Below are 18242 nucleotides of genomic sequence, written 5' to 3' on the forward strand. Positions count from 1 at the left end.
CCCAGGCGTTCACAGACCATACAACACAAGACCACCTATTTACATTCCGTCAGTAGACTGCACCCAAGAAATGTTCTATTTGTACTAGGCAAGTACTCCATGTTTTTATGTAACCAGGCAGATAACTATGAAATTACAATATGGTATAAAATTCTGTCATTAGGTCCAGGCTTTACATAATACTCGAGACAGAATCTGGCTCACATTTTGGATGTCATTAAGACACTGCGATAAAGGCAGAGTGCCCTACTGAAAAAATTAATATACTTCACAAGGGAAAGTTATACAGAGGTATTTGACCACATCTAAATAAACAGCTGTTCTTAAACATTGCAACTATTGTATATACATGATGCATCACACATCACCATGATTCTTGGTCAGAATTTACTGACCTTGAAGTTGCAATGTAAAGGCTGCTTTTAGTATTACCCATCCACACCAACAGCAAGAAGCAAAAAAATATGGATTTTTGAAATTCACCCAGAGGGTATAGCTAAAGCTAGGAAATTGTGTCTTTGCTTCTTGTAAGCGTAACTCCTGTATTAAGGATGGCATTCCCTGAAAACAAAAATATAGCCCATACCTCAAACTGCGTGACAGCAGCATAGCGTGTGTCTCCAGTAGGGGTGGTATATTTACTTCGGTAAAAACCTTTCATTTTATCATTCAGCTCCCCTACAAAGTCTATCTTTAGCGTCCCTGTCCCTGTAATAGAAACAGATGGGACATTGTTATTTGCACGTGCCAGACAGAACATTTATTTGGTCTGGACCTTCAGGTCAGGCTACTCAGCTGGCCCACTGCCCTTCTGAAATAAGATGTCCCTTCAACTCACCTCGCCAGCCCCCCTCAAACCCCTTCACACTCCTCACACAAAATAAGCTCCAGCGGAGCAACGCAGGCAAAGCCAGACTCACCACAGTGTTTTAGCCTTGATCGGAGATCAGGGCTGCTGCAGTACTCATTCTCATCTTCTAAACACAATGCAATAACTGGGAGAGACCTACCTTAAGCTATTTGAGAAGTCTGATTCTACAATCCTTACCTTTGAGTAAGGTTTGCAAAAATATATCAGATGGCTACTATGTAAGAACAGCATCCTATGAAATCTACTACAAAAGCCAAGATGGAGCACTGGCTGCATTCAAGCCCCTAAGTCAATTAGTCTCAGGATTTATTCTGCCCTCCATGTCTCAGTGCAAAAGGGGAAACCCAATCTTGATCAGAGAGGCAGGATGCCAATATTCCACAGAATTAAACACGGAAGTTTTATCACCCTAGAGTCTTTATATTTGTATTTGTCAACATGAAATAAAACCGCTTTATTCAAACTGAGGAGATGAGTTTCCATAACAAACTCAGAGCAAAAACCTGTAGCAGTTTGCAAAGAATTAGTACATTCACACCTAGGAAAACATTGCAGTAATTCAGATTAGCTCATTCTTGGTAAGAGGAAAACAGATCATCAGTAGCTAACATAAACAGCTTCTGAACCTAACTCCCAAGAGCAGGTAAATAATTAGAGTCACTTCAGGTGCTGGAAGGAAACATCACCATTAGGGAAACAACATTTTCAATTCCAGAGGCTCACACAAAGTGCCTTATAGTGGACAGACTCCCTAGGGAGCACTACATTTGCAGCCAGAAACTTCAGGGAAGACAGAGCTGTCCTACCCTCCAGCTTTTTCAAATGCAAACATCTTAAACACATGGTGGAAGCCAGCAGAAAGCAGGAAAATAGCTCTTACCTTTCTGAAGAGTACTGGGAAAGGAGAGAGTAACCTTTTCATCTTCATTTTGATAGTTGAACCCTGTGGCATGTACCTCTGAAACAGAAACACAGACTACTTTGTTCAAAATAAGCCACAGAGATGTTTTTGTAACTCATGAACATTTAAAATTAACTGACTTAGCTGAATCTAACAACATGCTGTAGTTACTGAATAAATCAATGAAGATTTTGAATAACACAGAATGATATAAATGCAAAAGAAACACGACCCATTGCCAGAGTTCCATGTTCTGTTATCTTGCTTCAGACAAATCAATCTACCACATTTACACCAGATGATACAGCCAGACTCAAAGCACCACCTCCATGCTCCCTCCACCTCCACCGCACCTCCCGTCCATCAGAATGCTGCACTCGCACGTGGCAGGGAAGTCATCTGCTGCACTCAGTAATGAAAACTGTACTGTTAAACTGTAAGTTTACTGTAAGAACAATGTCCTGTACAACACCAGCAACGCTGGTAACAACTCCTACAATCCTGACAAATGGTAAAGTATTGCACAAAACTCCCCCTTAATATTAAATGCTTACATCAGTGCAGCAGGATTGTTATTGATTAGTCCAAACAGGATACTTATGATTTAACTAATTTGTGGATCTCACTTTGAAAAGCACACTAATATCCACAGCAAGGTGGGTTTGTTTGGTTTTAACCACAAAGAAAAACACAAAGTTGATTTTTTATTTAAAATTTGTCCTCAAAACCAGGGACCTACCTTGAAGTTCATATACCATTCCCCAAGAGCATCTAAAATCAACCAGAATATTAAGCAGTATGGCATTTACACAGCATTGGATCTATTTGTAGATGCAAACATCCGAACTAGGAGGCCAAGCTAGATAGATGAGGGGAGGGAACTGGTACACAGGAATTAAACTGTCCTACAGCCTAGAGTAAGTGGAGCCAAGGGGAACACCCGGTGTTGCTTCTTCCTTCCCAATTCATCCAGCCCCACTCGCCGCATCCGAGGTGATGCACATCCATGCTCCTTCAACCAAAAGAAATATCTAAAATAGCTACGTAGGACCTCACTTTGCAACTTCTGCTACCTATGCCACTCTATACTCTACCACCACAACAACCAACTATTTTTAAGAAATGCAAATCCACACCAAAACAAACAAGCAATGCTTTCTACCACATGTCAGCATCCTGCACTACCAAACTTGGTACACCTGGACACAACAATTCATTTTCCGCTGCAGACATACTGATGAATAATTCTAGATTTATAAATACAAGAAACGTTTGGCAGTTCAGTATCATTTTGAAAGACACAGGAAATGCATTCCCAGTACCAGCTACCTGTCCCATCCCACTTACACCACGCAAATCGAAGGGAACACACACCTAGGATATGGAAATGCTAGCAAGAGTCTAGCAACCTTTTTGGGTGCTTTCAAAATTGACCCATGAAGAAAGATTCAGTAAATAGTCTCAGTTATCTACTGAACAAGACACTAGTTTCAAATGTCACAGAAAAAAGGACAAAAAAGAATAATGGAAAGTGCTGCGATACAGAGATAAACGTCTTAAAAGAGAAATGTACCACTATGTCAACTTCTTTATTACCAGGAATTCTGAATGACAAAGTTTATTTGAAGCAACAATTTAATTTACAGAATGACCCGCCTTCCACACTGAAGTATCATGACAAGAATCCAGGTATTCTGTTTCAGAGGCAGCCTAAGCACACTCACAGGATGTTCAGCTAACTTGTTGCATATGCAACAAAAGTAACTGGAAACAATTTGGTGTTTTTTTTAATAAAATTTAAAATGCTATTTATTCTGGAATAGTATGATTTCAGCCTTCAGTCAGACTAAATACCAACCTCTGCTCACAGAGAACATAAATGCAAAAACTGCATGAATGCATTAGTCTTAACTACTGGTTTCACAGTGCTCTGCTCAGCATTTAATCAGAGTTAACCACCATGCTAGGGTATGCAATACATAAATCCTTACAATAAAACAATTCTAGCTGGGGGCAGGGAGGGAAACATACAGAAACAAATTGAAGAAAAAAACCAACTTTACAGGATCAAGTAGAACTTTAGACTACTGGTCTGTACTGAGAAGTTCCAAGGATTTAAAAAAATAAGAGAGATGAGATAGACCATTTAAACAGAATACACGCCAAGGATATCAGAGTGCCAGCAAGTGTTGGACAACAAGCAACACAAAGTAAAGGTTTAGTTTTCTTCTTATAACTCTGGGGAATACTGAGGCAGAAAAGGAGATGTTATAAGAAAGCTCGAGAGAAGATATTCAGGGGAGCAATGTTAACGTACAACATATGAGCCTGAAAGCGGGCTTCCCAGCAACAGAGAGCAGGGTTGATTGCCGACTACATCGTTTGGATCCAATGAATTTTGACCCTGGCTATCTTTAGAGTTCAACAGACAGCAAACCTGTTGTTCTGCAACAGCATGTGAGTGACCTCGGTCTGAGGGAAGGACGGGCTGAATACCTGTCAGAAATTTATGTTAGCCTGCCTGGGAGGAATCCCACTGCTGGACAACCTGCAGATGCTGAGCTGTCAGCCTGTGGTCAGAGGCTAAATGAAAACCTGAGAAATGTCTGATAAAGATCAGTACAAGAATGCAGAAACACTTCCCCCCACGTACTTTAAAATGACCACAGCAAACCAAAACCATTTTTATCTTTTTACAACTTCTAATGGAAACAGCCTGATACCAAAGACAAACACCACCATGACTTCAAGATCATAGTTCTAACCTACTGAAACTGAGAAATACAGAAGAATGCATGTTATGCAGATCTTCTGCCAAAGGTTGACAATGAATATCAAATTTCGCCCTCCGCCTCTCCCAAATGTGAAGTCCTCCTAAGTGTATTTGAATTTGTAGCTCTGCTACTTTATAACCTTTTTAACTTGTACTAGGAAAACCATAGGAAAGATACTGGTAAATGTTACCAGTGCTAGAAGGAGGTGAAGACTTTCAGGTGTTTTCTTCCTCTGCTTGCAACAGCCTGAGAAAACATATTACCACATTGCAGAAAGCAACCTTGTTTCCAAAGAGCTTCTCAACCTTAATTTGACAGTGTTAGATCCCAATTACGCTAACATTAGAAACAAGGTTTAAGCAAGTTACAACTTAAATAGGCTGGAAGCAGCCATCTCAAGAGCAATGCTGTGCTTCCCAGCACATGCTCATCACAATCTCCACTAAAGGAGGCCGAAGAGTCTGGTCTTAGCCCGTGACTGCCCCACTTGCCGCGACAGCTAGCTTCTGAGGCACCTTCAAAGCAACGGCAAGAGCACACCTCAGACAAAAGGTAACAACTCATTTACAGCTTCACAAGACGTGTACTCACTGGGGACTTGGTGTCTAGAAGAGTGTCTTTCCATGCTCATCTCCAGCAATTTTTTGCAATTCTAAAAGCAGCTGCTTATATATCAATTTCCAAAACAGCAGAATATAAATGAAAGAGTCAAAGTTATATTATTTTTTTTAACTGACTATTCAGTGCCAATAATTTAATCCAGACCAAAAGAACCATGGAAAGCCATCAACAATACTTTTTGTTAGAGCTTAAGAGAACTGCTTATAACAAAGATGTAATTGCAGTAAAAGGCTGTCTGAATTCCTAACAGCATTGAATACAAAAGCTCCTGAAGAGAACAACACAATTTTGGCAGCCTACTAACTTTGGAGATTTTGGCACTGCAAGGTTGGAAGTTAATCACTAGCACATTAGTACGCAGTCTGGACCAAGTCGCACGAGAAAATAAAAAGCTGCTAGTGCTCCATGTCTTTGGGAAAAAAAATGCACAAAAATCAGATCTAGCAAGCCTCCCAAACTCAGAGCACTGCATATCAAACTTTACAACAGCATTTTAACTAAATTACAGTCCTTCTACAGAGTACTACTTGAAATTGCACAATAATCAGACTGATACATCAATTAATGATCCAAATTTCTGTATTACATGCTTATGAGCGTGGATCCTAGCCAGAGGTTTTAGGAGTTGTCAGATGTGCATGTATTTCAAAGTAAAGACAAAGCCCAATGCAAGAAATGGAATTTTTTTCAAGTAGCCCTCATTCCGTGGCATGGAGAAGTCACAGGCAATTAAGGTATGGTGGCTCAATGAACTTGCATTCATCAACTGAGCTGCAGTGACTGTGTGCACTCTGCCTGCTCTATCTGCAAATGAAACACGTTAGCTTAAAACACCTACACGTTGATATAGCAATACCTTGTCCTCCTTCAGCATTAGCCACTGAACTATGCTGATGAAATTCCTGAGAATGCTAATGCTTTCGAGCCCTTTCACATCTTTTCATGTGTTTCAAACCAGCAGTTGTAAAATCCTTTAAAGAAGTCAGAAGTGCTCTCACACATCAGATATTCCCAACCTGTCCATGCCAAGGCAGCCCAGGCCTCCTTAAAAAAACGTACTGTCAAAAAATCTGTCACATCAAGTCCTCTCCAGAAGAAAGGATGAGGACGAGCTTTTCTACAACAAAGAAAGGTTTCACAACTGACTTAAATCTAGTCTGCTACAGGCACAGACAGTAGTCTCATTTTTCACATCTGGCCCCAGCTGCATGTCCCCATTCCCTTCCTTCCATTGGCACTCAGATACAATCATCAGGATCAGGAAGATTATCACTCTCCAAGCTGCTGCCTTCTTCCCCCCCACCCTTGTAGAGGCAGTTTTCAGCCCGTGCAGTTTCCTGATCCACATGGCTGCTCAATAGTGAAAATGTGAATGCCAACAGGAGGAAGGGAGGGAGGACACGCGTCATTGTCCCTTTCCATGGCAGCATGATTTCAGACTGCCTGACGATCACCGTGGAATGGGAGTGCTCCCAGGCCAAGGGAAAGCACTGCTTAGACACACTTTGGTCACACTGCTTAGCTTTCCATAAGCATTACTGACCTTTTCTTGTTGTTTTTAAGCATCAGTGAGACTCTGGTATAACTAGCATCCAGCACTACCATCCAAGCATGTCCCTACCATACTATGAAGGAAAAGACTAAAATAATGAGTTCCGGCCTTAAAATCTTTTAAAGGTTGAAGTACAGATCAAAGTTCACTCGACTACATATGCTAAACAAACACCACTATGGTTGCTTGTAATTTTCTATGCAAAATTGCCAATCACAACCCTCCAAGCAACTCTAAATTTAAAGAAGCTGCTTCAGATCCCCCAGTATCTGAAAAGCTTCCCAAACTAAAGACAATGTAATTCACTGATTATGACTCTATCACTATTTCACAGGTCCTTAAAAGAGAAATTTACAGGAAGCTCAAACTACTTAGCATTCAGAAAGCACGAAACTCAATCCCCTAAAACTGAATTTAAGAACCAACTCGCTTAGGAATGCCTTTTCAGTTCTTCATTTAGCTGAGCAAAGTCAACTACTTGGACAAAACATAGTAGAGCACGTGCACACCTAAACACTAAGGCTGCACTCAAAACATTTGACTACAAATGCTTAAAAACTAGCTGGAAAAAACAAAAACAATTGCTCATTATAATTAGAGGGAGGAGTCAGGCATAAACGCAGCAACGGAAAACTCAGCCTTTTGAGTAGCTTTGTTCCATTACAGCATACCTGGCACAAACAGCAAATCCACAACCTCCAGTTACAACCACTACACCAGTTTTACAACGAAAAAGAGAATCTTTCTACTCCAAATCACTGCGTAAGCAATCTCTCCTAGTTTATTATTCACTATTATTTAATTGTGAATTACGCAGCAAATTTTTCTTTACTTTGACTTTAAAACTTCAGAGATCCTCCCTCAGCTTCCTGTCAAATATTGGGCAATAATCTGATTTCCTGGCAAATCTGCATTAAAATTCCAAATACCAAGTTCTACCCTCTGTTGTATCCATCTTTAGAAGAGTGAATGTGAGGGGAGGGAAAACACAGCCCACAGTTTTAGCTAAGATTTCTGTTGTACAAGCCACAGCGCAGTAGGCACTCAAGACTAACAAGAATTACTAGGAAAAGAACAAACTATCTGCACAAAAGTCAACAAATTACTCCATAAACAAGGTGAAAGGTATCTGTTGAACAAGGAGGTCTCTTTTACACAGCTGCTTTTTGGAACAGAACTACACTTGAAAGAACGTAAGTGACCGATTATCTTTTGTCTCACATTTACAGACAAGTGTGAGGCAAATTCTTCCTCACTGAGGTACAGAACTAAAAGAGGTAACGATTCTTCACCAGAGCCTTTAAAGGAGAAAGCATCACTCACTTCTCACCCGTTTTCAAAGATACTATATCGGTAATTGGTACGAGGCTCACCTAAGTAACTAAATCCAAGTGATCTGGCCGATATTTCTGTTAGTTCATTGGGCTGTGTTTCGTGCTCTGTTTTTGAGACCAGTTATACAATTACCATCCAAAAGCTGTGCACAATAGAAGCATTAGTAAGACTGACTTGATCTGTATCAACAGGTGCCAGCAAATAGTCTGCCAATTTCATGCAATTTTACTTCCAAAGCCATTATACTAGTTGGCAGTTTACCAAACTGAAAGATGTTTTAACCCCATGAAGCCTGAGTATAATTATAATAAACACGCAACAAAACTGTGCCTCAAGTATTTACAACACAACAGTTGAGAGGTGAATGTCTATACTATAGCCAGAGTGCTGTACTCGTGTTCCTCTGTGTCCAGAGTGCCACATTCACAGCTATCTGAAAAATCTGAATGAAGGAATTTAAGCCACAGAAACTCAGTTCCCATGTACTTGGTTTTAAGTCTCCATGAAGCTTTACTATTAATTAATTTATTATTAATTTACTATTTGAGGTTACAAGGAGAGTATATCACTGTTAAAGAATAGAAAAACAGACCCCTATGACAGGGAAATTAGCTCTGAAAACAAAGATAACACACTGAAATAGAGATTATCTCTATTTTATTTATTTTTCCTGATTTGACTTGAAAGAGACTGTATTCCTAGGTACCTTTTCCATTTATTTTCATTTTTTCAATGTCAATGACAAAATAAAAAATTAATAGGTGGTTTGGGCCTATGGCACAGTAGTAGATGGCACAGACTCCAAGCACACTCTGCTATTAGCATAACTCTCGTTATCGCCTCATTACTCAGTATAAGAAATAGCTCCAAAGAGCGCTTAGCAACACAGTGCATCCAATCAACTAAAGATCACTAACGGCAGCAGGACTGGAGCACCAGGGTACAACCCAGGAGCCCGAATCCAGCACATAGGAAACAGCGCTCTATTCTTTCACTATCGAAAGTCGGTGGCCAGGCTCCAGGCTCTTGGGTAATTCTCTTCTCTGCCGCCCTCTCTCGCTGCGACTGCGCTTCCTGCAGTGAGCTCTACTTTTCCACAACACACCCACCGAACGCTGCTTCCTTAGGACAGAGCTCCCCAACCATCCAAGCACCGCTCAGCTGCTCTCAACTGCACTTAAGCAGCCCCCTGGTTTCTTTAATACTAAATTAAAAGTAAAAGAGGTCAAACCAATTTAAATGCCAAGACTCACTGCAGGTGTTCCACTTGTCACATAAGAATCTATTAGCCGTAGGAGAACGTCACTGCAAAAAGAACTGAAATTGTCCCTACCAAAGAAAATAAAGATTATTTTTTTTCTTCTTCAGGTGTTCAAACACAGCCCTTGTCTCAAACTTTACTCAGTTGTTACATAAGCATACTAGAGGAGTCTGAAGCCAATCAAAGGAACGCTTTTCTCCTATCATCAAGATCACGCTTTTAATTCACAATCATGGTTTTAAAGTGCTCCATGACATCACTGTGGCATTTTCCGCACAGAAAGGGAAGCTCCGCAGAGCCTTTTGTCATCTGAAGGACTTAAGAAACAGTCATATGCAGCAGACCAAATAGCTACTGTACTTGAAATAGCAAAGGCTCCATAAAAACCAGAAAGGATTTGCACATTATTAGACCATTACTCTGTTTCAGGAGCTTATTTTTCATGCCTCAACCACTTCATGCTTCAGCTGCTAAAACTTTTTTTGTATCTGCCAGACCTCCTCAAAATATAAATGGAGAAGATGTCAATGACTGTAACTATGTGTTACGAACAGGTACTGCTTCTTCAATTTCTCCAGTAACTTTCACCCTTTGACTGAACTGGATCCAAGTCGTCTCCTCTACACAATCACCTTTTTCAGTGGTGCCCTACACTCTGAACATCTTGCTACATGTCAATTGTCTTCTGTACTTTTGCAAATCCTTCCCTCTCAGTGAGTATTTCCTACTGCAGGCCATTACTGATGCATTCCTTATCTAAGCCCTTGTCACAGATTTTGTCAATATTACAAAGTCCATAGGTACAGATCATGTTCTCCCAGAGTTATCTGGTATCAAGATAATCATGTAAAAACAGTCAGACATCCTTATGCCTACAACGCTCAGGCATGATGGAGTAGAACACAGACTTCATGGAACCTTCAGGTGACTTTTTAAAATCTAATGAAAATGGTAGTGATGAGAAGAGCATGAAGGTTAGTTTTGGCTTCTAGGGGTAGGTTAGCTTACCACACTATTATGTAATTTTGCAATCAAAGTTGTTAACTGTTGGCAACAGCACCTCATGTCAGAAATGAAGCGGATTAACACATAAAAACTCCAACAAAAAAGCAATCCTACCTTCATCTCCTTCTGGCGCATAGGAAGCTGTAATAATGTCAATGTCAGCACAGTTCATCACAATTTGGTTGGTTGCCTGTTTCACCTGGAAGAGAAATTTGACAAGCATTAAGAAGAAATAGTGTTCCCTACCCCCTTGAGCTCCCTTCCCACCTCCCTTTAATCTGAAGAGCCCTCCACCATCAAGTGTTTGCAATAAAATTTAGGCCTCAAGAGCGGTAAAAAAAGAAAACTATATTCCACCGACTGCTCTCGTTTGTTCCGAACACGCATACTTGAATCATGTTCAAGTCATCTAGGCCTACTTATCAACACTGTAAATTATTTAAGGGAATGAACTGCCTGTTAAAAATTGGTATGAAAGCTTGACAATAGGGCCCTTGTACATGCCTGGGAATCCAAGACCAATAAAAATAGAGAGCCTGTAAGCTTCCTTTTTGAGATGACCTACAGGAGACTATAGTAAAAGCCTCTGAATGCAAACTTGCATCATTCAGAGATGATCAGAAATACAGCCTATGGTACTGTGTTCTAAACTGTCGACTCTATAAGAACTTCTTAGGTTAAAAACATCTGCCAAGAAATTTGCCTTTACATTTTCCTGAAAGCTTTCCTTCTGCCAGCTCTTGGCTACACACACTTTGCTTTATTTAACAAGTGGCCAGCTCCCAGCGTAGTAATAAACTGTCTCGCTGTGCCAGATTTCTATTTGGATGCAAGCGCTTGAATACAGAGGAATTCAAATTAAATATCAATTAATTACAAAGGGGTAAAATATTTGGGAATTAAACTAGGAATTATTTAGAAACTTATGGCTGAAACCACTAGAATCATCACACTGGATTGAGCTGGTAATCCTGCTAGTCCAGGATACAATTTTTGGCAGTAGACAACACCAGTTCCTTAAATAAAGGAGCAAGAATTTCTATAACAGCCAACTGAAGTTTAACATATGCACAAAGGAACTGCTTCCTACCCCAGACAGTAAGTTCCTTAGAGTAGAAAGACATATCCCTTCCTTGGTTTTTCACTATTGTAAGTTTAAAATGCTTTATTAATGCCCGTACCCATCACTATCCATGTTTGAACACAGTAGCAGCCAACCGGACCTCTCTGTGATGGAAACTGGCTCCCACAAATGAAGAGCTTTGCCCTGTCACACAATCAGCAAATTGCTCTGCATGCGTGCAACAGCTCACCATTCAAACATCTGAATGTAAATGCATTTATCACAAGTAAAGCCAAAATAATAAGCTAAAGTGTCATAGTTGAAGTGGATACTTATCCCTCCACCATAAAGGAGCCAGTATCTACGCCAGATGAGTAAATGGAAGCAGATATTCAGTCCTAAGCCGTTCTGCCTAGGCTTGCTGAAGGAATGGTTCCTTAGTCATTGTGTACATAAAAGCCAAACTGAAGTCCAGTCAGTGATAAGAGAGGCTTAAGAAATTTAAATGTACAACTTAATAGGCTTACCCACATCATAAGAACAGTGCATCTAGTCTAATAATCTGTTAACCAAAGGGCTAATACCAGATACTCCAAGGAAAGCCAACCCCCATGGTGGATGGCTAACAAGACAAACCTAACTCAGAAGTTTCATTCTAACCTCAGCCACCAACTTCACTTCTGAAGCAAATCCTTAAACAGAACTGTTTGTATAATAAATATTAGGTAAGGGCTTATACTTTTTGACAAGCATAACTATTAGTGAACCTTTCCAAATCCTGCCTGTCAGTCACCCTGCAGCAGGGTGTCTTACAGACCAGTACAGAAGAGCTGCCTTGTTTTCACCACGTTGCCTCTTTATAGTAATAAAACCAAAACAATGTTACCTAATAAATTTAACCTGATTCTAAAAACAACATGCTTGCAAAGCATAAAAGAAGCAAGTGTAACAGCAGGAGTGACACAGGTTAGATTTCTAGTAAAAGATTCACAATCTGAAAAAATATTTTTTTTCCCCCCTCTAATCTGGTGTGCATGAAACTAAAGGATTACAACATTTCCCAAAACCTAAGATCAAAGCCCAGCAGTTTTCATCACAATATTAGGGTTTGGGGTTTTTCAAGGTCTTCTAAAACACAGAAAAATCAGAACGAGAAAGGCTTTTTATAAATGTCTCAGAGACCTTTATTCAATCTACAAATCCAAATCTCTCTGGATTAAGAATTCAAGATGCATAAAGAACTGTCCAAATTGCAGACAATACTGGGTTTAACAATAGGATTGGTCTTTAAAAAACAACCTCTTCTGAGGACAGAAGAATTTTCGGCACTGTGCCTGCAAAATAAGAAAGTTTAGGTTTAAGCAGGGACAACTTCAGAGGCTCCTTAGAAAGGCAATTACCTATTTTTAGATTTTTTTTCCCTACCTGCTACAAATATCAAGCTGGCTTTACAAAACAGAGCAACAAACTAGAAAACATTTAAAAGGCCTGAGTGAACCAGTAGCCTTAAAACTGCTTATCCTCCAACTCCCAAAAAACAAAGGGCAAAATTCAGTGTGCAGATATGACTACTGACAGTGTACTGGCACACCACACTTAAGAGGCTCTCAATTTAATTCAGTGTGGAAAAAAAGAAAAAAAGTGTTTTCATGTTGGTACATAGGCTCTAGCATGAGCCTCCTTCCTCTGATCCACTAAAAGTAATGACGGTGCAGATACACCTGTAAGAACAAAACCAAAACAAAACTATAAACCAGCCAGCACACTTAACTTAAAACCATTTTATCTCACAAGAACTGACAGCCTCATGCTTACAAGACCACGTACATCATGAAGATGCATGTGTGTGTTTTACTGTAAGCGATACCTTGAAACTGCTTTTACATTGCTGCTAATACTATGTTTTGGAAGACAGATATTCCGCTCATGCAGTGCTTTTCATGAATGCAATCATATTAAAAGGCAAAAAAGCATCTCACTGCATAAGGTATGACCAACTACATACAAAGTTGTCAATATGCAAACTGTCACCCTGCTTCACCTTGCTCTATAATATAATAAATTTACTCTTCGACAAGAGGTGGTTAATCAAGGCCACAGCAAGCTACAAATGACCACAATGAAAGTAGTTTTGCCATAAGGCTGACACGCTTAAATCAGCAGATGAACTAAGACCAATATCCGGAATGAAGGAACGTTTCAAAACTTTAAACCTGCTGCTTTTAATGAAACTCTGGTAACATTAATGAGAATTCAAATACCTATTAGATTAGCCAGACATAGATACTACAAGCAGGTCTGCCCTGTAATAAAACTGCAGACCTTGAAGATGTTTTAACTGTGTCAGTAACCTGCCGTTAGACAAGACAACACACACTTCCCCACGCCCTACGTATCCACATTTGTGCTCAGCACTTGTTTCTGGGAAGGAAAAAATCTCACCCAATAGGGGATAACAGCTTAAGTTCCTGCAAGAAGTTTTCCAAGGTAACATCATTTGACAGAAGAGCTAAAAAGGCTAATTATTTGGCTCTGCCAAATAGGACTCAAAGATGATGTAAAGCTTTTGATTTTCACCAGTTATCACAGCAGGAAAGGACTTGATGGAAAAAGCTTTATAGGATGTTAGAAACAAGAATTTGAAGAGCTTCAGTAGAATGTCAGCCTACCTGAAATACAGAATGAGGTGCACCAAAAGACATCTCCTATAGTCAAAACTAATTCTCTAGAGCCATTTATAAGACTAGATATTCAAAATCTTGTCACTCGGCTTCAGAGTCCTTTTCTAAATGTGGCATTATAACAAGAATGTATGCGTTTAGCATTTTTTACTCCACACAACTAAAATTACCTCAGTTATGTCCTAGGATGTATCTTTTTAAGAATTCAAAACTTCAGTGAGAAAAGGAATAAGGAGTTTTATTAATCTGCACCTTGAGCAAATTATGGTAACCAAGCAGCAAAATTACCAATGCCACGACTAATTGGCCCACTGGAAAAAAATCGCTTCATTCCAAAGAGCATGCAGCTAACATTCATAGGCAGCAGTCACACATACTTCAGAGGTGTCAAATTCACACAGACAAGCAAATCCCTTCGTAACTATGATCAATGCAATCATCTCAGCCTTATGAATTACAGAACTGCAAGAAGCCTTTCTGTGGGGGAGAAGAGCAAAGGCATCCCTATTTTTTTCAAACTGGTGGCATAAGGATACACCAAGAGAGCCCTAAGCTCCTGATTTTGAAGTGCCAGGCTTGGACACTCAGCATGCACCTTTAACACTCAAATTCAGATTTAATTTCATGTGCTGAAAATGTAAGTTGCAATGGTGGATAACATGACCATGTAGTTACACTAGATGACTTCACCCTCCACGCAGGAGATACTGAGCACAAATACTACACCCATTAAGCTTAATTTTTCAAGCTTTACATGCAAGAGTGTCACAATTAACCTTTAACTGGCATGCAGCAGGATCAGAAGACTACATATTCTTCAGTCTAGCAGATACTGCATAATTAACCTATAAAAAGCAACAGATACAGGTTAAACATTGCTAAATATAACAGAGTATCCTTCAGACATTAAAGAGACTGCAAAAAGATATTTAAAACAGCCATTTACATCAGGTTGTAAATTCTTTAACGATAGGTTGCTTTGCAACCAAGGAACACCTCACTGTAGGGTTCAATGAAAGAAATGAATCACCCCACCAACACTCTCCAAAGAAGGTAGTTTACCTAGAGGTAAATACCAGGAAGTTAGAAGACAGCCATGCACCTTCCTGAAACTCTGCAGCACTACACCCTGTGCTGGACAGGTGATCGTTTGGAGCCGCAACAGCGCTAAAAACATTCATTTAGAAGCTTAAAAGAACCGTTGAACTTTGGGAGCCAAATGATTGTTTCTGTTGCTAGTTACTCATGTTTGCCTTTCCAGTACGATGCTGAAGAACATGAACAGCCCCACATCCCCTCTTTGTTCCAGCCCTCCATTAGGCCTCCCAGGAGTCAAAAACAGAATGGAAAAAAAGTTGACCTAGACACTGAGTAATATGAGTGCACTGCACTGATAACCAGACCCTGAGAATCCGGGTTATAATAATTAAATCTCAAGCTAACAGAAGAATAAAGTGGATGAACTATTTAAAAAAAAAAAAATCTGAATTGTGCTCATTCAGAAACATACACACACACCCAACAAATCAACAGTTTTAAATGCTAGAATATGACATAACTGGCAGAGTGAACACAGGATTGTGAGCAGGCAACTCTTTCAGCTCCCGATCTGCTACTGACATGTAGTATCCAATTCTCCCACAACCACGTTTTGTCCTAGTTGTGATAAGGGTTCTTTGTGAAATAGTTCATTTAAGGACTTTTGGGGTTTTTATCGTGAAAAATGGCAGTTATATACTATCAGTTTGCATGATTGTTACACAACTCTACAGACTTCAAAAATATTTATATGACAATTATTTACATCATTTAAAAGTCTTGAGTAACTGGACCAAACTTAATACGCAGGTTACCAGATACATAACAAGCGTGGTTTCAAAAGGCTCTGAAATTGCACTATTAAGACAGAAGATTCAGTATCGTTCCTTTATCAAGGAACAACAAATACTAAACAGAGGGGCCAATTCCCTAACCTGAAAACCAGAAGTGCCACAATAAACTACAAACACGTAACATTTCTTTTTAAGGCTTTGAAATCAACCTGGTCACTGCTGACACCGAAGCAACAGCCTCGTCTCTTGAATCATAAATGGTTTTATCCTCTGAAGCTTATTTGAAGCTGCTATATAAGCATAATATTCTTTATTGTGGCATAAAGACAAAATGTTTTGTTAAGTTATTTATACTTACAAAAGCCAACACAAGTGTACTGCCCCAAAGGCAAGACTAGAAGGTTCCTTAAAATTTCTTCAGGCCTTGGTGCTCAAGTCAAAAGACTCACCAAAATTCTACACAGAGGGCTGCCTAATCCTATTTAATGGCTGAGAGTGAGAAACACAAACTGACTGATCAAGGGTTTATTTGCAATACCTTGACTAAATATCACAGCCTTCGCTAACTCCAGTTTGCTATTAAAGATGCAAAATAAGAAAGCAAACAAATACTTTTGATGTACATAATGAAAAGTTTTCCTAATTCTGTGATTAATCATTATTTATTCCGGTGTCAGAGTTCAAGTACTCACACCACAGGTCAGAAAGCATCACTGATTTAAGTACTTGGTGCGGATTATCGCTTGCCCAGCCATTATTATACTGGAATGGAGCAGAGGGACTAATAATTCTTGATTGGTTATAAAAAGCAATACCTGGATCTTCCAGAGGAGGCAGTGCATGCATTTCCCTACCCAAAATCTGGAAAATTCAAATTGTCTTAAAATAAAATCACTTTCACCTTGATGACTGTACAATGCATGCCAAAGCTCTCACATGTGCTGAAAACAGAATGCCTCTGATGAGCTGCACTCCACCTTATTACAAGGTGCTAGCAGAAATGGCCAACAGGTCCTTAATTAACCAACCGGATCTAAAAGCACACAAATGATTTATTTTCTGGATTTAATTCCAGCTCAATAAGAACATGCTAACATTTACTAGTTTTCTGCTAGATAAGCCATTCCCTTGTCCAAAAAGTATCCTGTCTACCTAGTACTGTAGGTGAGCTGGTTATTCTTCTCTCCATTAAGGTGCAGAATAGCCACCCTCTAATTTTCTGGAATGTGCCTTTAGCATGCTTTGGACACTGGCAGCCACAGTAAACTTCTCCAGAAACTCGAGACAAGCATGAGAACACTCACCCCACACACCTTCCTGCACCTCTCCTGTACTTGCTTGCATGCAGCTGGGATGTGGCCTCATGATTTTTCAGTCTATGGTTGGTAGAAGTTATTTAAAAACAAAGATAGATACTTTAGATATGTTTTAAAAACCTCGCCCTACATTTTTTTGAATTCTCTCTACCCTGGGAACATCAGATCAGCTCACCACGATGTGAACAAGAGTTTTTTACAACCTTGAACCTGACAGATCAGTGTTCTTCCTTAACACATGCCCTCAGCTGGTAGGAAAGTCCAGGATTTCGCATTGTCAGGTGGTATCCATTGCTCTAGGAATTCATTGAGCAATCCCCTGAACAGCAAACAATATTAAAAACACCTCCACAGGACTAGTATCTGCAAACCGAGTACCAGCTCCACAAGAAGCCTCCAAATGCTCGTTGTTGCTCGATTTAACCTAAGTTTTCAAGGCTGCTGTTCAATACTACTCTCTCCTCAGCAGCAATGCTGGCTTAAAAAGCCACCGCTCCCCTCCCCCCGAGTGTTATTTTTAACCTGGATGATTTCAGTGATCCCATTTACAGCACAGCCCCACAGCTGTAACAGGACTGAGGACCAGCAGCTTGGGTGCGAAGACAGGAATAGGTGGCTAGGATTAATGGAAGAGATTGGGAATTTCTCAAGCTAGCATTTTCAGCCAGGCTGATGCACTGTCAGGCTGAGACCCCAAAGACAGCAGCAGCCCGAGGACTTGAGCTACAACAAAATCCACAAGGCAATTTACGTTTTCAGTATTTCTTCCACATGACACAAACTTACTCATCTCGGTCATCTTCCTCCAGGTCCCAAAAGTCACAAGGTTCACTATCATCCACAGCCTTTTGCCCTCCCCAGCTTCCACAGACACCAGATGCCCAGTGAGGGACTCACTGCTGTCTGCTCCTGTGCTTCAGATTCAGCAGTGTTAGCACCCTGATCTTACCTCATTTTCAAAGCAGGTTTTAACCACCTCTTTAGACCAGAATTTCAATCTGTACACATCTCAGCATTCAAAATCTCCCTC

The 18242-nt window shown here is 40.0% G+C and overlaps 1 protein-coding gene across 1 annotated transcript in view; it reads right to left on the reverse strand.

Moving 5' to 3' along the window:
• The window catches only part of NPEPPS (aminopeptidase puromycin sensitive), a 40053-nt gene that overhangs the window by 19440 nt on the left and 2371 nt on the right, over positions 1–18242 (reverse strand). The window contains exons 2-4 of the mRNA XM_055789831.1: positions 10435–10519; positions 1752–1829; positions 587–708 (exon numbers count right to left, since the gene is read on the reverse strand). Coding sequence (XP_055645806.1) covers positions 587–708; positions 1752–1829; positions 10435–10519 — 285 coding nt within the window. The remainder of the gene's footprint in view (positions 1–586; positions 709–1751; positions 1830–10434; positions 10520–18242) is intronic.

Source organism: Falco peregrinus, chromosome 18, assembly GCF_023634155.1.
Source record: "Falco peregrinus isolate bFalPer1 chromosome 18, bFalPer1.pri, whole genome shotgun sequence".
Classification (NCBI taxonomy): domain Eukaryota; kingdom Metazoa; phylum Chordata; class Aves; order Falconiformes; family Falconidae; genus Falco; species Falco peregrinus.